Source organism: Talpa europaea, assembly GCF_964194135.1.
Source record: "Talpa europaea genome assembly, chromosome: 1".
Taxonomy (NCBI): domain Eukaryota; kingdom Metazoa; phylum Chordata; class Mammalia; order Eulipotyphla; family Talpidae; genus Talpa; species Talpa europaea.
The window spans coordinates 5,945,811-5,968,660 of NC_140073.1; the positions used below are offsets into that span (position 1 = coordinate 5,945,811).

The following is a 22,850-nucleotide window of genomic DNA, read 5'->3' on the forward strand; positions in this document are numbered from 1 at the left end:
CCCCGCCTGCCTCGCCGAGTCCCTTGACCCTCTCACGCGCGCACACTCGCCCGAACTTGGGCGTTTCTCAGATTGGGCTTCGTGAGGCGAGGAGGATGTTTGGAGTAAGACCGACCTGGCTGAAATTCTGACGCTACAAATTATTTCCCCCTCTACCAATTGGGGAAATAATGCGCACCTCATACATTAAGTGAAATAATGTCGGTGAAAGCACTTGGCAGAGTTGATGGTTGAACTTCCACTCACACACCACAAGGCAGGCAGTGAATCAGTTCCTCGGGGAACATGGCTTGCAAGGGGCTAGTCATTCTAGAGTGGCGCTTTCTGCAGGGGAATATGAATGTGCACATCCTCGCCCTTCCTCTCTCTTAGATAGCGCTGCCTCTAGGAAAAAAAAAATCCTCTGGGACCAGAACTGGAAAGCCTATTAGATGCGGCTGGGGTTGCCATGGTAACAGCACCTAGGGAGAGTGTGACCCTGCTGTCTTCCAGTCATGTTCAGGACACACGGAGTTTGACCATGGGCGCATCTGCCTACCTATGCATGAAGGAAGGGGGTGGGGTTTCCTCTCAAGTGCTGAGTTTGAGATCAGCTCAGCAGGACCTAAGCTGATGGCAGATCTCTTTGCTGAGGTGGTGTTGGTCTGAACAGCTGTTGCCAACCTTGGAGGCATGATGAGCCCATGGGAGGAGGAAGAGCTGGGGTGCCTGTCAGAGGTAGAGCAGCTGATTCAAGCTATCAGGGACTTTTTTAATATAATTTTTATTTATTTTTTATTTCTGTTTAGAAGAACTGGGGTGTAGGCCAGAGGTGCAGGAGCGAGAGGATTCACCAGAGACAAGGTGGGGAGCAAAACAGGCGGATTGACTGAAATGCACTGCTGAGGGGAGCAGCAGGGAGACAGGAGAGGTCTGCTGCGCAGTGTGGGTTAGCTCCCTGGCTGGGGATCGAAATCATGCCTCAGTGGTGATAGCACTGAGACTTAACCTATCAGGAATGCACTTTCCCCTAAGTGGAGGCAGGGGTCAGGGAAAACAGTATTGAGACCCACATGGCCACAGATGACTCCCATTCACTTTCCAGCCAGCCTGGCAAGAGAGTCTACCTTGGCTTTGCAGTCAGACTCATGGTTGGAGAAATCAAAGCTCCACAACTCACTATCCATGTCACCTGGATTAAGTATGTTAGTTCATCTCTCTGACGGGTTTTATCAACTATAAAATGGGATAACATGGAACTGTTGTGAAAATTCAGTAATGTGTATAAAGGATATAGTGTGTTGCCAGATACATACTTTGGTTAGAATTAGCCTGTGACTTACTGAAGAGGCTGTAACTTTCAGATGCCCCAACAATCAAACCTTGAAAGATCAAGAGTCGTGGAAATCATGCCACCTTTCCCAAGTGCCAGTTTTCTTGAAGTCCCCTCCTTTCCCTCCCCGACACCCATATGCTCATGTTCCAAGAGATGCTTCTGTTGTTGGGGAAGGCGAGCAAAAGAATGTGACCACTAATGGACTCATGAACTGGACCTGGAGTAACAGGGGTTTCTCACACCCCCATGTATGCTATCGCTTTGTCCCTGGAGCAACAGGCTTCCCATCCTCTTCCCCTGGGAAGGTACATTCCCAAAAGCTGCTCCCAGGATACAGCCTTGAATATATAAAGCAACGTCAGGGCCATCTGGGTAACATATGGACTAAATATAGTCAAAGCCTTATCAGACTGAAATTTGGTGGGAGGGGCGTGGAGAACTACTCATCCTGCAGCATCCAAAGCTGTACCTCAGAAGCAAATTCCCTTGTTCATTATACCTGCACCCAGCCAACCTGGAGCAGCCCACCTTGTTCTCTGGTCTCGCCCTGCCCTCGGTGTACCAGGTGTTTGTCAGACCTGGGATGTGCCTTCACATCCGCCCATCAGTCTCTTCCTTCTGGCTTCTGCCCCGCTATGATTACAGATGGAGAATTGCATTTGAGACTGGGGAGGAATTTTACGCCGAGTGGGATACATGGCTTAAGGCCCAGGGAAAATCTCACCCAATCCCAGCTGTCTGATCAAGGGTGTAGTGTATTGTAGTTGCTCACGTTAACATTGTCCCATTGGAGAATTCACTAGGAACTCAGCACAGAAACATTCCTGGGTTTAACAAACTTGGAAAAGCTGGTACAGCGCTGAGAGCTGGAGATACAGAAATGAAAGGCGTTTGTGTGAGTGTAAAAACATCTCAGCAGGGCCTCCCTGGTGGCGCAAGGGCTTAAGCACTGCACTATGAAGCAATCCGAGGAGTTCAATCCCGGGGCAGCCAGGGAACATCCCACATGGCGCAGCAGAACCTCTCCTGTCTCCCCGCTGCTCCCCTCAGCAGTGTATTTCAGTAGATCTGCCTATTCTGCTCCCCGCTCTGTCTCTGGTGAATCCTCTTACGCCCCACATCTCTTACCTGCGCCCCAGCTCTTGTGTGCATAAATAAATAAATCTTTAAAATAAATAAATAAAAACATCTCAGCAAAGTAACTGAAACTTAACCAATTAAAAAATGAAAAGGGATTTAAAAAGGGGGGGAAAGTGAAAAGGGAGACAATAACAAAACAGTGTCTCAATGGGAGAGTCTATGTCTTCACCAGCAGCGGGGAGGGGTGGGGAAGGGAGCCCCCATCAGGCGCCTTTCTGACACGTCCCAGGACACCCCGTTTGTTTTAAGATTTATTTTCTTTATACAAGAACTGGGGTACAAGTCAGAGGCGTGGGAGGGTGAGAGGAGTCACCAGAGACAGAGCAGGGAACAGAACAGGCAGACTGACTGAATACACTGCTGCGGGAAGCAGCGGGGAGACAGGAGAGGTCTGCCACACCATGTGGGTTGCTCTGCGGCAGGCGGAGGGATTGAACCGGCGCTGCAGAGGCTGCGGGCAGCTTCATAGCGCTGCACTCAACCACCTGTGCCACCAGGGTGGCCCCATAACCGGGTTTTCGTCTTTGGCACAAGTGTCCTCTGGGGCCAGATGATTCTTTGTTGTGGGGGGCGCTGTCCTATACATCATAGGGTGTTGAGCAGCACCCCTGGCCTCTGCCCACTAGACGGCAGTCTCAACCCTGCCAAGTTGTGACAACCAACAATGTCATTGCCCAATGTTCCCTGGGGGCCAGAATTACCCTGGCTGATAATCACTGCATTCTATGCGTTGTACCCTCCATGGTCACTGTCACATACCTGTCGCAGGCAGCTCTGTCCCAGCTACTCGCAGAGATGATCTCTGATACAAGCAGCAGCAACCCTCCAAAGACGCCACTCTGGCAATGAGGAGACACAGCTGAGCTAGGACTGAAAGCCAGCTGTGCATCAAGACCTTCATAAAAAGAGTGGTTCTTACCAAAGAAAGGAGGACATGATGCTTCAACAGAACCAATCAATGCGTTTTATGGTTAGAACAGTCAGAAAACAAGGATAACTGCCATGAGAACTACCAGCTATTTTTTGGGACAAGTCACCTTCCTGACTTCCCCACAGCAGCCAGATGTGGCCTCAGGACAACGTGGAAAGTGTGACAGCTGTGTCTCCTAGATCAGGAACAAACGTGGTGGGAGGACCCAGTGCTCAGCTCACAAGCCCTGCAAGAACAGCGAAAGCACATCAGTTAGATGCAGCACTCAGGGCAGCCATCACCACAGGCCTCCCATCCCAAGGGGACAAGTCCTAGAGCTTACAAACAGACAGGATGAGTTTCTTCCATCTGTGGCTCAGGCCTTACCTCCCACATCCAGCCCCCCTACTCCTCCCTCACACCCCTTCTCCAGGCAGCAACCCTGGCAGGTATGATCAGGCACTCACCCAAGTAATCATCCATGAGGGAGCCGATGGCAAACTTCAGGAGGGAAGGTAAAAAGAAAATGAAGCCAAAGTGAGCTTAGAACTGTCCTCCAGCCCCCAGCCCCAGGACTTCTGCCCACCCATCCTCTTCCTATCAAAAGTGCAAGAGCCCCCCAGGAATTCTGGGTGGTAAATCAACAGCTCCCAATTCTGCCTGACAGGGAAGCAGGCAAGAAACTCACAATGTCATTCTTGTCCACACGGGTCCCCACAATCTTCAAGCGAATCTCGTCATCCTGCTGAATTACTATGTCCTGGAGAGAAGGGGGCGTATACTCAGACACCCAGAGGTTAGCAGCCTCCCTTCAAGGGGCCTATTCCCCCCTCCTCTCACTGGTGTCTTCCTCCCCACTCACCTCATCCATTGTCTTGTAACATGGTGGGTTGGAATTAGGATCAAACTCCATCTCTGATGGGATGGACTGAAAGACAGGTGAGATTGGGCCAGCACTTTAAACATATGCTTGGACAGGTGGTCACACGTGGGCGTCTCTCCTTAGCCACACCCAGCATGCCTCCACTTACATGTCGTGAGATGAAGCAGGACATGGGTCCAATTTCTGTGAAGAGTCCAACCTACAAGGAAAATGAGTAACAATGCCTTTTTCTTTTGTCCTCCCGAGTCTGTTTCCCACCTTTTTCTGATTCTTAATAATATTTTTCATGATCTGAAACCACTATGAAATGTAGCCTTTGTTTTCATTTCTCTTTTTTGCCAAGCTTTTGTTTAAAATTAAGCAAGAATCAGGCCTGGGACTTGTCAGTCCAGGATTTGAACGCTTGTTGGTCACAAGACCTTGGCCAGAAGACTTCTCCAAGCTTTAGCTCCTCTGAAAAGCAAGAGCGTCCACGGTAGCCAGAGGTTAAGTCTCAGCACTATCAAGCTATCGAGCTGTAGCCTCAGTGCCTGAGTTTGATCCCCGGCCAGGGTGCTGACCCACATGATGCAGCAGACCTGTCTTGCCCACTGCTCCCCTCAGCGGTGTGTTTCAGTAGATCCATCTGTTCTGCTCCCCACTCTGTCTCTGGTGAAGCCTCTCACCTACTCCCCTTACTTCTGGCCTACACCCCAGCTCTTGTGTGCATAAATAAATAAAATCTTTTAAAAAAAATAAGATAAAAAGCAAGCCAGCCGTCATGATACTTTGCACAGTGCCTGGCCCATCCATACTCAGTCTGTGGAGACTACTCTCTTACAAGGCCGCTGAGTGAGGCAAGGCCAGATCGCCATTGATTTGGTCAAGGACACAGAGTTAGCAGGTGGAGTTGGGACCCATCCCACATCTTCTGAGGAACCACCTCCTGCTTTAGTCTCTTATGTCTCACCTTGTTGACCTGAGTGACTACAGCATCCACGACCTCCCCTTTAAAGGGCCGGAAAACAATGGCCTTGTATTTTACTGGATAAAGGACAAATCCTCGGCCTGGTTGGATCACACCAGCACCGATGTTGTCAATAGTGGTAACAGCAATTACGAAGCCATACCTGCAAGGATGGTGAAAAAGAGAAAGATATCTGCAACAAGTGTCACCACACCTGGGAGTTGGGTGGCAGCACAAAAGGGAAGGAGAGATCAAGAGCTAATGACCAAGAGAAGACAGGACTTATCAGTATAAGGCCAGTCACCACTCTAACTTCATGGTAAGTGCCCAAGACAGTTTAATCTTTAGGGACCTCCCTGGTGGCGCAAGTGGTTAAGCACTGCACTATGAAGCAATCCACAGCCTCTGCAGCATGAGTTCCATTCCCCGCCAGCCAGGGAGCCAACTCACATGGCGCAGCAGACCTCTCCTGTCTCGCCCACTGCTCCCCTCAGCAGTGTATTTCAGTACAACTGCCTGTACTGTTCCCCACTCAGTCTCTGGTGAATCCTCTCATCTACCACATCTCTTACCTGCACCCCAGCTCTTGTATGCATAAATAAATCTTTAAAAAGAAAAAGAGGGCCTCCCTGGTGGCACAAGGGGCTAAGCACCCCACTGTGGGGCGGTCCATGGCCTCTGCAGCCCGGGTTTGCTCACCGGCCAGCCCAGGAGCAACCTACATGGCGCAGCAGACCTCTCCTGTCTTGCCCGCTGCTCCCCTCAGCAGTGTGTTTCAGTCAGTCTGCCTGTTCTGTTCCCCACTCTGTCTCTGCTGAATCCTCTCACCCCTCGCACCACTGGCCTGTACCCCTGATCTCGTATGCATAAATAAATAAATCTTTACCAAAAAAAAAAAAGAAAAAAGAACAGACCCACAAGGGACCTCTGTGGTCCCTGAAGGCTGGCCTCAGAATCTTGTTCACTGCACTGTGCCCAGGACCAACCTCGGGTCTGTCTGTGAGTAAATGAGTGACCAATGTGACTAGAGGGGCGGAAACACCAAAGCAGCAACTGACTGCCCGGGGCGCCCAGGTGAGAGGGTTCTCCGGGTAGGCGACAAGATCTTGGCGCGGGAGGACGGGTTGGAGGGGGTGGCAGGCGGCACTCACTTGCCCGTGCAGGTCCCCTCCACCTCGGTGAAGAGCTTCTGCTTCACTGTGTTGAGCAGGTTGGGGCCAAAGTAGCGCGGGTGCAGCAGGATCTCGTGCTCCAGGGAGATCTGCCGGGAAGTGGGATGGGGATCAGGCAAGGCGCGGGGGGCCGTGAGGCAGGAAGCGGCCCCGCGCCCGGGAGCCCCGCCTCGCGCCTCCAGCCCACCGCGCCCCGGCCGCCTCCCCGCACCCCGCTCACATGGTAGAACATCTTCGCCTGGAGGCTGGAGAGCGGCAGTTAAAACCCCAGGCGGCGGCTGCCTCACCGCGCCACCGGAAACGCACGCCGCCTCGACAGCCTTGCTTCCGGCCGGGACCGGATTGGGTCGCTGTTGTGAGCGGGATTCGAATTCTACAAAGTCTCGCCCGCTCTGGGACTCGGCCCAACTCAGAAAGGAAAGTGCTGGGCTAGAATAGGTAGGTGCTCATTAACTACCTTTAAGTGAGGGCAGTGAATGAAAGGCGGCATAAATAAAACTCTTTAGTAGGGTGTATTCATCCAGTAAATATTTAACGGCTGCAGCCACTTGCTAAGCATAGTAAGTAACTTTTCTTTTTTTAGGACAAAGAATTTTTAAGCCATTTAACAAAAATACAAGAGAACAGATCCACGCTTTTATTTACTGACTTTTCAATAAGCTTAAATCCTTGAGGGATTACAGCGTCCCTTGTAATCCCAAGGGATTACAGTGAATCCCTTGAGGGATTCACTCCTGAGTGAATGCACTCTTCTAGAGCGTTTTATTTACACCATCGTACATGCAGTAACTTCACTTAATGGTTGCTTGGGGAACTGGCACACAGCATGTCATGTGCCCACTGCCCACCTTCCCTCACCCCAGATCCCCAGATCTGGTTTTGTTCATTTCATGGTTCTAGCGTCAGGGTGGTCCAAGCAGCCTTGAGAAATTCCCTGTGGTCCAGAGCACTTTGGGTACATTAAAAGTAAAAGAGCCTGGTCTACCCCACAGCAAGGATGGAGACCTCATGCTTCCTTGCAGCTGTCATACTCCAAATCCCATGGAGTCTTCCCATCTTCTAGGACAGCAGGGGCCATCAGTCAGCCATTCAGACCCTGTGGGGACACTTTCTGCCCAAGACCAGGTAAGGAAGCAGATGAGTGGACTTCAACATCCCTGATTCCCCCTGCCTCCACTTTACCACACCAGCCTCCCACCAAGGCAACCTTACGTGCTGCCCTTAGGGATGGTGAGCTGGAGGCAGCTACAAAAGCCAGTTAATATTTCCATCACTTTGCAAGTCAGTTTGTTGTTAAACACAGACACTTAAAAATTTAATTATTTTCATTTACAATTAAATGGATTATATTTTAAAACTAAGATAAAGATATAGATGAAACAACTTTGATAACACTACTTTTAAAGATATATTTTTATTTATTTATGCATACAAGAACTGGGGTCTAGGCCAGAGATGCATTGGGGGTGGTGGTGAGAGGATTCACCAGAGACAGAGTGGGGAGCAGGACAGGCGGATCTACTCAGATACACTCCTGAGCAGGGGGTGGGGCAGGAGAGGTCAGCTGTGTCATGTGGGTAGCTCCCTGGCTGGCTGGGGATAGAACTCTTGCTGCAGAGGCTCCAGATAGCTTCACAATGCTGTGCTTAACCCTTTGCACCACCAGGGAGGCCCCCCTGCTCCACTTTGATCCCAGAAGTCCCTGCTCCACAGAATAGGGACAATAATATCAAAACAGCACCTCACCACCCACTCTGCTTAAATCCCACCCTTGGCTTCCCATTACACTTATTATACTTAGAGAAGCTTTCAAACTTCACGACCAATGAAATTCCATGCCTACCCATCAGAGTGAGACTAGATTTTCTTCATATAATCATAACAGTGTATATAGCATAACGATGTATTTCTTCTTAACAACAGAAACATGGGAGGATCCAGCAGTTTTCTATTAAGACATTTAAGAAATTTGGGGAAATGCAATGTTTGTTTTGTAATTTTTGTTTTGGCAAATATAGATCCTTTTCATAAAACATGTAAGTGCTTTTTATGTTATGGTATAAGAAGTTTTACTTCTTATACCATAAATATTGTATGTCTTGGAAGAATAGCTTGAAGAGGAGGGGTCTCAAACTGAGATCAGTGTCGTCTGCTTCTCTCTCACGGGCGGGCTGTCTTGAACTCTGGTTAGGTCTGACTGGAGAGCTTGGCTGCAGAACAGCACTGGAGATACTCCGTGTGGTGGGTGAACAGGGGGATAACAGACCATCTAGTCACTACTCTGTTAAGCCTGTCAACACCTTGCCCGGGACAGAGAGGAGGCAAGATCATGTACTCCCAACTCACATTCCTCTCCTCTGGTTGTCGGGGGGCTCTCAAAGATTTCTTCTACTGGCCTATCCTGGCACAGGGAGGGCCCGACCCCACTCCCTCCCTTTCGACCGGCGCCTGCCCTGAGCGCTCCAGACACAGAAATCGATTGCAGATCTCAGGCTCGAGACTCTACGAACGCTCTCGCGCAGCTGCCAATTCTCTGCGCCCCTTTCGGCCCGGACCCCGCTTGGGAGAGAAGGTGCCGGGCTGGGGAGGGAGCGCCCTGCCGGGGACGGCTGTCGTTCGCGGCCGCGGCAGAGCCGGGTCTAGGACCGGGCCTCTCGGGTACCACACCAGTTTGTTGGTTCTCCTTCTCCTGCACCCCCGCGAACAGTGGCGACGTCCTGTCCGGGCCGGCGGACTTGGCGCGGGGTCCCGAGAGCACCGGCCGGCAGGGCCCGGCGCCAGGTCCCCGCCCTCCAGCCGCCTCGGGGCGATGGAGGAGCTCAGCCAATCCAGAGGGCTCTGAGGCCAAGGAGGCGGGACGAGGAGGGAAAAAAATTGGGGACAGGAACGCCAACCAATGGGGTGCCTAACTGCCTGAATGGCTGTAGCGAGCACCCACTTGGAGACACCGCTCAGGGCGGGGGCGTGGTTAGTGGATAGTGGACCAATCCCTGATGGGAGAAGGCAAACTTGGGCCAATCAAACCCGAGAAGGTGGGAAGGGGCGGAGTCGCCTGGTTGCTGCTCGGTGGTGGGAGAGGGATCAGCTTTCTCTGCTAGTTCCCGCCCTAAGACTTCTTAGCCCTTGGAATGCGAGAGGACGAGGCTCAGGGAATTCCTGGCGTGGGGCATAGAGGCATCACCCGGGAAGATCTGGGAGCGAGAGAGGCTCTAAGTTGGAGGGGCTGCTGGAAGCTACCGGGTGGGCATCGAGGAAGCGGAGGCTGGTCAGGGGGCGGGACTTCCGGGGCGGGGATTTTGGAGACGGGGCGGGGCCTGTTGCCAAGGCTAGACCGAGGGGCGGGGCTACAAGGAGCCCACTTGGTGGGACCTAGGAGATAGAGCTGCAGTAACTTAAGGCGCTGTCTTGGGTTCAGGACGGTTTTGCCAGAGGTTTTGGGGTGGCGAGTGATGGCTCAGGGTTGATGTTAAGGTTGCTGGGGAGGTTACCTACCCTAACCCACTGTCCTTTCTTCTCAGGGAGCCACAGGTGGGGACCTTTCTAGGGTCCCTCTCACTTCGTGGGCTGCTATGGATTTTCCAGAACACAGCCAGCAGCTACTGCAGAGCCTCCGAGAGCAGCGGGCCCAGGGTTTCCTTTGTGACTGCACTGTGATGGTGGGTAGCACCCAGTTCTTGGCCCACCGTGCGGTGCTGGCGTCTTGCAGCCCATTCTTTCAGCTTTTCTACAAGGAGCGGGAATTAGACAAGAAGGATCTGGTGTGTATCCACAATGAGATTGTCACAGCCCCAGCTTTTGGGCTGCTCCTGGACTTTATGTATGCTGGCCAACTGGTCCTGAGGGGGGATACCCCTGTGGAGGATGTGCTGGCAGCTGCCAGCTACTTGCACATGAATGACATTGTGAAAGTGTGTAAACGGCGACTGCAGGCCCGGGCCCTGGCAGAGGCGGATAGCACTAAGAAGGAGGAGGAGAGCAATTCACAGGCTCCTAGTTTGGAGTTTTTGTCCAGCACGTCCCGGGGCCCCCAGTCTTCAATGGCATCTGCTGAGACATCAATCCACTGGGGCAAGGGTGACTGGAAAGGCCCTGCTGCCCCCTCACCTACTGTCTGTCCTCCAGATGAGCCACCAATGCCCGGAGGGGCTGACACTACGCAGCCTGGTGTGGAGGTTGACTCATCGCATCTGCGGGTACGCGCCCCACCAGTGACTGATGTCTCTCTTGCCAGCCCCAGTAGCTCCACAGAGACTGTTCCTGCAAACTACTTCCCTTCTGGTCTCCCAACAGTTTCAGTGGAGCCACTGGCTTCCCTCGATGTGGGTCCTGAGGGTCTGAGGGTAGTGGAACCCAGGGCTCCTGGGGGCCTGTTGCAAGGCTTCTACCCCCCAGCTTTGGCTGCAGCCCCAGTCCTAGCCCCGGTTCTATCCCAGGCTCCAGCCCCAGCAGAAGCTGAGTTGGTCCAGGTGAAAGTGGAGGCTATTGTGATTTCTGATGAGGAAACTGAGTTGTCAGAGGAACAGCCGCAGGGGCCTGAGGGATTGTTCCCACCTGGAGCAGCAATGTATGTTGAACAGCCATCCCAGCCAGAGACTTTTGAGGAGCCAAGGGCAGCAGGGCTGGAGGAGGTGGGACCCAGTGACCACTTCCTGCCTCCTGATCCTCACCTGCCCTACCATTTGCTACCAGGTCCAGGGTCATATCATCGGGGACTGGTGACCTCACCCCTGCCTGCCCCCCCAGCCCTGCATGAACCACTTTATTTGCCTTCTGAGTATGAAGCAACCCCGGGAAACTTTGGAGTTTTTACCGAGGATGTTCCCACTTGCAAGACATGTGGAAAGACCTTCTCATGCTCTTACACTCTCCGGCGACACGCCACAGTGCACACGCGTGAGCGACCCTACGAGTGCCGCTACTGCCTGCGCAGCTACACGCAGTCAGGGGACCTGTACCGCCACATCCGCAAGGCCCACAATGAGGACCTGGCCAAACGCAGCAAACCAGATCCAGAGGCGGGCCCCCTACCCGGAACACAGCCTCTCCCCGGCTCTCCTGCAGCAGACAAACAGAATAATGGTGGTGGGGGCCACCCAAAGATTTTGTACATGGCCCCAAAAACTGATATCCAGGGGAGCATGAACTGATGCTAGGCCTGCTCTTGCCCTCATTAGGAGGTTGCACAGCAGGTCAGAAGCATCTCATTTACCCTGCTGGATGGCAGAAGGAAGCTTCTGCCCAGTCTGAAGGCTCCTGCCTTCTTCTTTGCCCAGCCAGATAGCTGACCTTCATGGGGCAAAGCGTCAGGTGCTTTCCAGGGGCACTGGGGATTTTCCTGCTCTAATGGTTTCTCACTGCACATTCTGGACCATAAACCTAGAGTGAAAGTATCTCACTGAGCTGGTGTTGGCTAGTTTCTTGCGCAACCCGCATGCCTCCTGATTTCTTCATCCCTCTCCTCCAGATGGGTTAGGAATCTAACATGGGTACCTGGGGTAGGGGTGGGAGTCAGGTCGCTTATAGGGAAAACAGTGAGGTAGGCAAAAGCAATACAGACTTCGGAAACTTTCACCAGTTAGGGAATCTTACACAATTATGGTTTATTGTGGTAGCCAAGCTCCTTTGTACTGGGCTGTATTAGCAACTTAATATATTCATTGAATCCTCAACACCGCTAGGCAGTATTAGCCCCCCCATCTTCTTTTTTCCCCACAGAGAAGGAAATCTGAGGCTCAAAAATCAAAGTTAACTTTTTCAAGCTCACAGCTGAGATTTAAAGGATGGTTAGTTGGTGGCTTCAAACGCCAGGCATGATGCTGTGCTGATTTGATAATTGAAGATCATTAACAGAGAACTGGAAGTTGTTTTTTGTCCTTTGGAGTGTTTGGCTTTGCTCTCTTATCCCCTTACTTCTAGGACCTTTGTGTTGATTATTTCACTGGCAGATACTTGCAACTTTTGCTTACAAGTCATAAATATGAATTGAGGTCCAACAAGAGGAGAAACTGAAAGGCAGAAAGCCCTTAAGCTCCGTGGCAGTAGATCTGTTCAGGGAGGTTGAGGGCCTCCAGAACGGAAATGGGGTGCTTGGGAAAACTAAAGCAACAAACTCCAGATGAGACAATCTTACAGTTCATCTAGTCCAACTCCCTCACTTGAAAAATGTGTGAACAGCTTAGAAAGCAGATTCCTCATCTGAGGTCACAGGATGGTGTTGACAGAAGAGAAGCAGAGACATGGGTATTTGGCGTGTTGATGTGAGATGAGGGGAAAAGAGTTTTCAGGATGTTAGAGAAGGGTCTGGCCCAGCTGGTGGTGGAGAGGGGTGCTGGAGTGGGAGCTGGAAGTCTCCCTACAAAGCCTTCTCTGGCTCAGAATCTTCCTGGGAGGTGAAAATCAGTACATTTTCTGAATTTCTTCTTTTTGAATTTGTCTATCAAATTCAGCCTGGTGAACGCTTATTAGCCAGCTCCTGCTTTTGTTATGGGAAGCAGCTAGAGCTGAACTTCAAAGATTTGGCCAAAGAAAGCTCCTTACCTGTCTTCCTAGAATTAATATCAGTAGCCTATAAGAATCTGTGGCCTTTAAAAGGGTGCATTTTAAGGTATGTGAATTGCATATCAATTTTTAAAAAAGCAGAAAAAGAAATTGGTTGCTTCAGAATGTTAAGCAAGGCTTAATAAATACTTGTGTATTTTGCATATATAATGTGTATTATTTCTCCAGACAGTCTGGGGAACATGGTAACCATTAGTACAGTCTGGGCCAAGTGCAATACTTGAATAAAGAAGGTTTGCTACTTAGTGAAGTTCTCCTTGAAGAGCAGACATTTGCTTTCAGTTGCCAGCAGGAAGTGTGTTCTTCACTGGAGGTGGCAGTCAGGAGTTTGCAAGATGTTTAAAGCAGCAACCAGCACAATAAAGGCCAGAGCCGCCTCACTTAACCTGCTGGATGCTAAGGAGAGTTTATGCCAGTCCTAGGAGGTGGGGTAATAGAGAATCCCTCTAGTTTCCATTGCTCCTCATGGTCCCATCCATGGATTCAGGGGACCACAGTCTACACTGGATCCCTTTGCCAGTTGCTGTCAAACCTCTGCTTGAAAGGGAACTCACTATCCCAAAAGAAAATCTACTCCAGTCTTGCACAGCCCTGTCTATGCTTCAAACCAAAATCTGCCCCTTTTAGTGGAGTCATGGAGCAGACCCCAACCTATAAAAATTTCATAGACTGAGAATTTGCTTGTAAGCTATAATCTTAATGTTTTCAGAAAACCATCCTTTTCTTTAAAAAAAAAAATTATTTATTTATGCATACAAGAGCTGGGGTACAGGCCAGAGGTACAGAGGGTGAGAGAATTCACCAGACACCGAGTGGGGAACAGAACAGGCAGATTGACCGAAGTACACTGCTGAGGGGAGCAGTGGGCAAATCAGCAGCAGGCGAGTCAGAAAAGGTCTGCTGCGCCATGTGGATTGCTCCCTGGCCAGCCGGGGATCAAACTTGTGCTGCAGTGGCTGCAGACAGTCCCAGAGGTTGTGTCCCAATCCCTTGCGCCACTAGGGAGGCCTCGAAAACCATCCTTTGTTCTCCAGCTTTAGAGATTTCTAGTTTAGGTTTCCATTTTTTTTTTAAGATTTATGTTTATTTTCTTAAAGATTTGTTTATTTATGCATTGCAACAACTGGGGTACAGTCCAGAGATGTGGGGGGTGGGTGGGGGGGGGAGAGGATTCACCGGAGACAGAGTGGGGAATAGAACAGGCAGATTGACTGAAATACACTGCTGAGGGAAGCAGCGGGCGGGCAAGATAGGAGAGGTCTGCTGCGCCATGTGGGTCGCTCCCCGACCGGGGATCAAACTTGTGCTGCAGCAGCCACAGATAGCATCATAGGTTGCATCTTAACCCCTTGCACCACCAGGGAGGCCCTAAAGATTTATCTATTTATGCATAAAACTGGGGTGCAGATCAGAGGTGCAGGGGGTGAGAGGATTCACCAGAGATGGGAGCAGTACAGGCAGACCTATTGAAATACACTGCTAAGGGGAGCAGCAGGCCAGACAAGGAGAGGTCTGTTGCACCATGTAGGTCAGCTCCTGGCGGGGAATCAATCTCAGGTTTAGCAGTGATAGCACTGAGACTTAACCCCTACCTACCAGGGAGGCCTCTTTAAGTCTCTCTTAATCCATATGTTACCCTCTCTTTTTCCCTGAAAGTTACTTACTGAAGAAATGGGGTCATCCATCTTAGGATTTTAGTCTGGAGTTTGCTGATTACTTCCCCACAGAATCATTTAACATGCTCCTCTGTCCCAAATTCCTTAATAATAAATATTTAAATATATATAGACTAAATAGTATAGGTACTATGCAGTTTTGGCAATATTGTAAAGGTAATGGGTATAAGCTGGGGAAACTTATTTTTTAAAGATTTATTTACGTTTACAAGAACTGAGATGTAGGCCAAAGCTGCTGAGGGGGGAGAGGATTCACCAGAGAGAGTGGAGAGCCGAACAGGCGGATCTACTGAAATACACTGCTGAGGGGAGCACTGGGTGAGACAGGAGAGGTCTGGCCAGGATCGAACTTGTGCTGCAGTGGCTGCCGATAGCTTAATAGTGCTGAGACTTAACACCTTGCGCAGCCAGGGAGGCCCTCTCCCCCAGAAACTGTTTTAAACTGTCCATTATGTGCCTAAGTATGAACCTTCACATCCACCATAAATGCTTTTCCTTCCATCAAACCCTCAAATCCAGCATGGAAACCATGGAGTGAAGGCAGGGTAAGCAGCGCCCTCCCCACCAACTGAATAGTGAGTAGAGCTTCAGGTACACCCCAGCTGATTATTCAGGATGGGGGCCGCCAGCCTCCTCCAGACCCACTTCACACTGCTTGCCTCTGTCCACTTTCCTGTTCATAACCTCTGCATTAGGAAGTGGCCTTGAGTGGAACCCTGCCCACTTTTCTCTTTACAGTGCACTACAAGGATTAATGCAGTAATTTCTCAAATATGTCATCAAATATCAACTTTATTTTTTTCCTCATTGATGCACAAGAAAGCTCACTGTAACACTGAATCATCGGGAAAGAAAAACAAAATAGAAGACAAAACCAGAAAATAAAAGCCAGCTCAAATAAACAAAACCTTGACAAAATTTGTTAACCAGCTAGGCTTTGCAACTTAAGCTGCTCAGAAGAGAAATACAGTATTGTATACTTTGTTAGTTCTGTCCTTGTCTTCCTAAGATTATTTGGTAGAAAACCTCTTGCAGTAAGTGGGTAGCTGTGTTATTGATGGGTACAGGGAGACACAAAGAGGGGCCTACATCACTGGAAGAGGGAAGGTAAAGAGGAGCCTCTAGCACGAGTGGCAAGGCTACAGTGGTGCTTTTGTTTTGAAATAGTTCTGTGGTTGTGTGACGGCTGATGACATGCTTCTGTCTCCCCTGCTGCGAGGAGGGGCGGCGCTCCATACCTTTGTCCACGCTGCTGAATGCGTATGTTATTCACCACAGTTAACAGAACAAGAAAGGAACTCCTGGTTGATGGAGCCTCCTACAGAACCCTAGCTGCATGAGACCTGCGACCTCTATCTAGGCCCAATACAGCTTCCAGAAAGTTCTGTCAGGTGTTTGGAAGGCACTAAGGAAGGAGAATTCTTGTTTCCCTCCTCTGTAAGCAACTAAGCTCTTGAAACAGGTAAAGTTACAGATGGTATTATTTCTAGCAACCTGAAATCTGTCTTTCCTATGTCTTTTAGAGAAAGAAGCATACCATAGATATGCAACCTATTACAAAATTAAAATGTTTACTTGGGTGTTTTTGGCATGAGGACTAAATGAAAACTTAAATGCTTGATTCCTGAGGTTTTACAATAGAAGAATTTAATGAAAAAATAAAGAAGTATAGTATCTTAATGATCTGAGTATGAACAACAGCAAGGAAAAGTCACCCAGGGAAAGAGTAGGATCCAGGTACTTTGTAAGAGAAAAAAATCTGATTGTAGGTAGAATATTAGGAGCAAGGAATTAATTTAATCAAAAAATAGCTGATTTAAAATCTTTTCTTTTAAGGTATGTCCATCCAAATTATAGTTGTCTGGTTTCACAAAAAATATTTCCTGGCTGGTGGCCTGTGTAATGGTGTCTTTGGGTATCTGAGTAAACCAATGGAGAAACTCCTTTCTGTCTAGCCTTACTCTCTCACCCTCTGCTAGCCTCTTTCCCTGCACACAAATACATCTAACTCATCCACCAGTAAGGCCTGTGTCATGGATATGATCAATTCTATCCTGATGAATAGATGATGAATTGATGAATAGAATGATGAATTTTATCCTGATCAATTCAAGCTGATGAATGATTTTCTGGTTGTATTCTCAAGGTGAATGTCCACAGGATGCCAGGTATTAAGAGCTCCACAATATACAGATGGATAACCAAAAAAAGACACAGTGTGCCAGAGGTAAAGATTTTGGACAGAACTGGAAACAAAACAAAACAGAAGTCCACTCAGGTCAGAGATGGGCTAATTTCTCTTACTGAGGCGCCCCTTGATGAGTCTTTAATGGTTCCCCTAAGTTCAACTGAAGAAGCATCTTTCTTCTTTGTTAACCAAACATGCCCAGGTAGAGCTGCTTCTCTTTCTGGTGGTAGCTGCTGAGTTCCGACTGTGTTAGCTGGAGGTACCGCCGGACATTGGCATCTTAGAAGAGGACAAAGAAGGCAATTAGAGACAGCGTGGATAATAATCTTAGCTCAGGGTAGGAAAGGTTTGTTAATACACTTCCATTAAAAAAAAATCTTTCAATATCACTTGGTCGGCTTTTTGGCTAAGATCAAGGGGAGGGTCTGTTCTTACTAGTTTGGTATCGGATACGTCCTCTATCTGAGGACAATATAGTAAATGGACTTTTGGAGCAGGGAGATGGGATAGGAGCTTGCTCTGTTCACTCCACGCATTGATCTGGTATGGCAGGACCTCTAGGAACAGGGCACCCTCTCTTTAAAAAAAATTCTAGGGGTCTCCCTGGTGGCTCAGGGGTTAAAGTATCAGTGCATCAAGCTCTCACCAGCCACTGTGGCAAGAGTTCAATCCCTGGCAGGGAAGCTGACCCACATGGTGCAGCAGACCTCTCCTGTCTCCCCACTGCTCCCCTCAGCAGTGTACTTCAGTATATCTGCCTGTTCTGCTCCCTCTCTTCCCTCCTCATCGCCCCCACCCCCGACCCCGCATCTCTGGCCTAGACCCAGGTTCTTGTATGCATAAATAAATACAATCTTTCAAAAGAAAAATTCTATTATCTGAATATGTCACTACTAGTCTATGCAATAGTAAATTCATGAATTACTATCAGTTTGAATTTTTTTAATCTCTTTACATTGCTGGGCTGATTGCTAATTTTATAACGAAAGGGGGTTTGAAGAAGCAATTATTGTCACAGCAGCGCCTCTAGACATGCTAGATGTGGGTGGCAGCTAATCTGTGTGCTTAAAGGTAATAAACAGGAATGAATGGCTCAGATTTTCTATCTTTATGAGTTCACAGTGGTTTTCCCATTCATCTAGTGCGATTTTACTGCGCTGTTATATAGTTGGGGCCCTTTGTTTGTAGCATCTAGTAACTGCTCTAAACCAGAATAAAAAAAGGGGGGGAAGCAAATGTTTAGTGGTGAACCCCCAACACAGGAAGGGGTCTGTCATCTGTCTCACAAAGTCCCTTTTGCCTTGGAAACAAGGTGCTGCTTCTCCAATTTTTTCACAGTAGGCCTGCCCTCTTTCTAGGTCATACCTGGGGATAGCTGAGCTGAAGGATAAAATGATAGTTAAAGCAAAGGCCAGATCTCAGCTGGAGAACTGACAGAAATGAGGATTATCAAATTTATTCATTGGAATCCAAATTCTATTTTGGTTACCTTGAAAAACAATGCATTAAAATTTCTTGCAGGGAGGATGGGAGATTCTATATCTGACAGTTGAAGCATAAATATTTCTGGAGGACATATAACATTGCTTTCCTGTGGAGACAAGACTATAAGAGTAGAAGGCCAATTCATTGTACCCCTTTTATGAATTTTGAAGCAAGTGAATCAAAAACGTCAAAGAATTGGAAAATAAAAGAAAACCTTTCACAGATACCACCTTTGCAGGACAACCTTGTCTGCCCTCGCTGCTTCACTCCCCTTCTCTCACCTTTCGGCTGCCTACTGACAGCAGCCAGGAGGTAGTGCCGTGCCTGGTCATAGTCCTGCAGATGGAAAAAGGCCACCCCAGCCCGGTACAAGGCCTTGGCATTATCAGGCTGTCGTTCCAGGACTTTCTGGCTATATTCTTTCACACGTTCGTAGTTTACAGGCTCCATCTGAAGGAGACAAGCTAGTGGGGCCAGTGAAAGGAGAGAAGAGGGAAGGGACCACAGTACATTAGTTCCACAGGCTAGCTCAAGGCAGTCCCGAACACATGGACATCAACATCATCCCACAAAATGTAAGCATCTGCCCCGTACCTGACATTCTTCCAGGCACTGGGGAGGCAGGAGTGAATACAATCTTTACACACCTTCACACTGCATACCCAGTGCCGGATTAGGTGCAGCTGTATGACTTTAACATTGACTTGCATCTTCTCCTTTGTGTCTCTTCTCCCCCAGGTTCTCTGCCTGAATCTCTCATTTTACCGCAGTTGTTCACAGCTTTGTTAATAACAAAGGTTGCCATGACTGTGCAATGCAACAGCCAGCACCATGCTCTGTGCTCCTTTAATATTCTCCTCTACACTGTAATACCAGTGTTACTATCTGCATTTAATGAAGAAATCAAGGCTTGGGAGAGGTCAAGTAACTTGCTCAAGATCCCACAACTTTTAGGGCCTCCCCGGTGGCGCAGCGGTTGAGCGCTGGGTTGCGAAGCTGCCCGCAGCCTCTGCAGCGCTAGCTCGATCCCCAGCTCGATCCCCGGCCACCGGAGGAGGGTCCCACATGGCGCGCAGACCTCTCCTGCCACCCGCTGCTCCCCTCAGCAGTGTACTTCGGTCCCTCTGCCTGCTCTGCTCCCCGCCTGCACTTCTGACTATACCCAGTGCTTGTATAAATAAATAAATCTTTAAAAAAAAAAAATCCCACAGCTTTTAGATGGAGTGACTAAGAAATTTGAACCAAAGACTCTCTAACTCCAAAATCATTGCACTCAATGACAATATATGATTTCACTGTTCCCTTGGATGATTTAATGGAACCTCAAACAACAAATCGGTTTAAGAGGCAACGTTTGAGTCTTTCTATAGTTAAGGACAATGCAGTCCCTATTTCATAGTTGTGAGAATTAAACTCGGTACTATTAAACCATGGTGCTGACAGATGGACAATCAGGGTGATGAGGACCTTAAAGGGTCTGGGTCCCTGTCTTCATCCCCAAATGACATCTCCCACCTGGTGATCATCTGGATTATATTTAGTTATTTTCCCAGGCGTCAACTAATCCATCACTGTAGCTTTATTCATTCATTTGACAACTAGTTACATAGCGTTGACTGTGTGCTAGGTAGAGCTAGGAACAGGGGATAAGAACAAGACAGACACGTTGATGAGTGAATATGGCTTTTATCCTAGCACCCAAGTCAGAGGATTACACAATAAACAGATAACATATTTTAAATTGCTTTGAGGAATCTAGAACTGTGCAGAGAGTGAATGAGGTCAGAGTGCTGCTTGGTTACAGAAGGTGTCTCTAAGAAAGTGACTTTTGTGCCAAGATCTGAATGACAAGGGGAGTTCTGAGGACAGGGCTTCTAAGAGAAGAGAACCTGAGAAGATGGAGGGGGGAATGTGTTTTGTGACTTCCATATATGGAGGAGTCAGGTCCTGCAGGTGAGGATCAGAGTTTGGATTATTTCCTAAATGTCATGAGATGCCCCAAGAGTGTTTCAGGCAGGACATGATCTGACTCATCTGTAAAAATGAGGATCATCATTAACTACCTTGCAGAATGTTAGTGAAGATGAGAAAATAGAAATAAACTGCCCAACATGTTATAGGCACTCACTAAATGAAAACTGTTAATTATGTGAGTCTTCATGGATCATCTACCAGGCGCACAAGCCGATGGCTAAGTCACGGCCCCTACCTTCAAGACCCCTGAGAGTCAAGCTACTTACAATTTTTTTTTTTAATCTTTTTTTTTTAATTCTTTTTTTTTTTTTATAGAGGCATGTTTATTTATTTATTTATTTTATTTGTTTGCTTGTTTTGTCTATACATGCACTGGGTACAGTTAGAAGCGCGGGAGGGTGAGAGAATTCACCAGAGCCAGAGCGGGGAGCAGAGCAGGCAGAAGGACCGAAGTACACTGCTGACGGGAGCAGCGGGCGGCAGGAGAGGTCTGCGCGCCATGTGGGACCCTTCTCCAGTGGCCTGGGAGCAGCCGGGGATGGAACCGGCAGCACAGAGGACGCAGGCAGCTTCGCAACCCAGTGCTCAACTGCTGCGCCACCGGGGAGGCCCCAAGCTACTTACAATTACCCAGTCTCCCAAACATATCATTTCCTTGATGGAAATGAGTCAATTTCTGGTCAATTCCCTAACAGGTATTCTAGTCTCTAAGATGCAATGTACAGCATTCTGCAAAAAGAACGTAAGTCCCATTGTTAACACTAGCCAGGTTTAATTTTAGCTCCACCACTGTCTAGCTGTTTGCTTCCTTAAACCCACCTTAAAGGGGGACTCCCTAGTGGAGCAGGGGTTGAAGCCTCAGCACTGTGAAGCTATCTGCAGCCACTGCAGTACAAGTTCAATCCCTGGCCAGGGAGCTGACCCACATGGCGCAGCAGACCTCTCCTGTTGGACTGTTCCTCCCCTCAGCAGTGTATTTCAGCAGATCCACCTGTTCTGCTCCCCATTCCGTCTCTGGTGAATCCTCACGCCCCCCACACCTCTGGCCTACACCCCAGTTCTCATATGCATTAAAAAAAAAAACCCACCTCAAAGGACTGCTGTGACATTTAAACAGGTAATATGTGTAAAGGGCTTAAAACACCGTCAGTGGCATTTCATGTTACTTTGATGAGCCCTCTGTGATCACTCTCTTTAAAAGTTAACATCCTGTGCCTGTGGCACTTGCTATCCCCATTTTCTGCTCTATTCCTTTCCACAGTGTTTATCCCCTTCTTATATATTATACATGCCACTTTTGTTAATTGTCCTTTACTTGAACATGTTTCAAAAGCAGGGATCTTTGTTTTATTATACAGCTGTGTCCTTGGTATACTCAATAAATCATCCTTGAACTGAATGAACTGAAATATTAGCAACTACAATTACTATTATTGTTATTTGTGTCCAAGAGTAGCACTGGACACACAACAGTAGGAAAGATTTTCACCAAATCAGACCATTGTAGTAAAAAAGAAAATTACAGGGCCTCCCTAGTGGTGCAGGCGGTTGAGCGCTGCGCTGTGAAGCTGTCCGCAGCCTCTGCAGCCCCAGTTAGAACCCCCTGGCTTCGGAGCAACCCACATGGTGAGCAGATCTCTCCTGTCTTGCCCACTGCTCCCTTCAGCAGTGTATTTCATCAATCTGCCCGTTCTGTTCCCTGCTCTGTCTCTGGTGAATTCTCTCACCCTCCAGCGCATCTGGCCTGTACCCCAGTTCTTGTATAAATAAATAAATTTTTTCTTTAAAAAAAAGAAAATTACAACCATTGCAAAGTGGAAAATTACTCCTAACCATCTCGAACATAAGTTCTCTATAGAGTGCGACATGCGTAATTCTTAAGGCTATCAGTATCGCCAGTTAGAAATGCAAATTGGCAGGCTCCGCCTCAGGCTCCATTAAATGGGAATCTCTGGGGACCTGGCTCGAGAAGTTGTAGCTAACCTATTCTCCAGGTGAGCTCTATGGAACTCAACAGGAGCCCTGTAGGTTAGAACTATATTGCAGCGCATAACAGAATAACCAGATGATAGCAGAAAAACACGCCAGTGTTTTTTCCTGTGTGCAGAGGTTTTCATGTGCCTACCTCGATACTCTACCCACCCCTTCACCCTGTTCTTACCAGCTAGATTGTTGTAGCAGTCTGTCTGGGTGGTGTGCAGTATGTTTTCTTGTTCGGGTGTGAGAGCCGGGCCCTGAGGTCCTAGATTAGGTATCGGGGAGGGAAGACTTGGATCCAGCCCTCGCAGCTGAAGCAGAGCTCGATGGTACCTACTCACAGCATCTCGGTACTTCCCTTCCCGGTAACGCTGGTTCCCTTTCTCCTTGTACAGCTGAGCCTCCTGCAGGCGCTTCTCCATAACTCCTAGTCGCCCAGTGTGCTTGCAGAACCGGGAGTGAAACAACTGAAGCTCTGGGATGGGAGCAAATTAACTGATTTTGGCAGCCGATGTAAGAAGACAAGAAATGACCCTTCTCCGGGAGGCCCCGCGGGGAGTGAGCCTTGTTGCTTCTGACAGCCCTTTCCTCTCTGCAGTGTTTTCCAATCTCTACAAGTGCAGGGA

General features: G+C 48.7%; 3 protein-coding genes across 3 annotated transcripts; 1 reads left to right on the forward strand and 2 right to left on the reverse strand.

The window, feature by feature from the left end:
• Nucleotides 1-3,457: 3,457 nt before the first annotated feature.
• On the reverse strand, nt 3,458-6,598 carry POLR2G (RNA polymerase II subunit G; the record flags this gene model as incomplete). The annotated part of the gene is made up of 8 exons (XM_084237659.1): nt 3,458-3,612; nt 3,833-3,866; nt 4,054-4,125; nt 4,228-4,293; nt 4,397-4,447; nt 5,198-5,357; nt 6,346-6,455; nt 6,587-6,598. The coding sequence occupies 8 exons, from the start codon at nt 6,596-6,598 to the stop codon at nt 3,599-3,601; spliced, it is 519 nt and encodes a 172-aa protein (XP_084093785.1). The 3' UTR covers nt 3,458-3,598.
• Nucleotides 6,599-9,884: 3,286 nt separating this feature from the next.
• On the forward strand, nt 9,885-11,491 carry ZBTB3 (zinc finger and BTB domain containing 3; the record flags this gene model as incomplete). Its single annotated transcript, XM_084253654.1, is given in 2 exon segments — nt 9,885-11,448; nt 11,451-11,491. Coding segments are annotated over 2 exon segments (1,554 nt in total). The 5' UTR covers nt 9,885-9,935.
• A 5,481-nt stretch (nt 11,492-16,972) lies between these two features.
• Nucleotides 16,973-22,646, reverse strand: TTC9C (tetratricopeptide repeat domain 9C; the record flags this gene model as incomplete). Its single annotated transcript, XM_084256000.1, has 3 exons — nt 16,973-17,067; nt 18,555-18,737; nt 22,409-22,646. 3 exons carry the CDS (start codon nt 22,644-22,646, stop codon nt 16,973-16,975), a joined length of 516 nt encoding a protein of 171 aa, XP_084112126.1.
• Between the last annotated feature and the right edge of the window lie 204 nt (nt 22,647-22,850).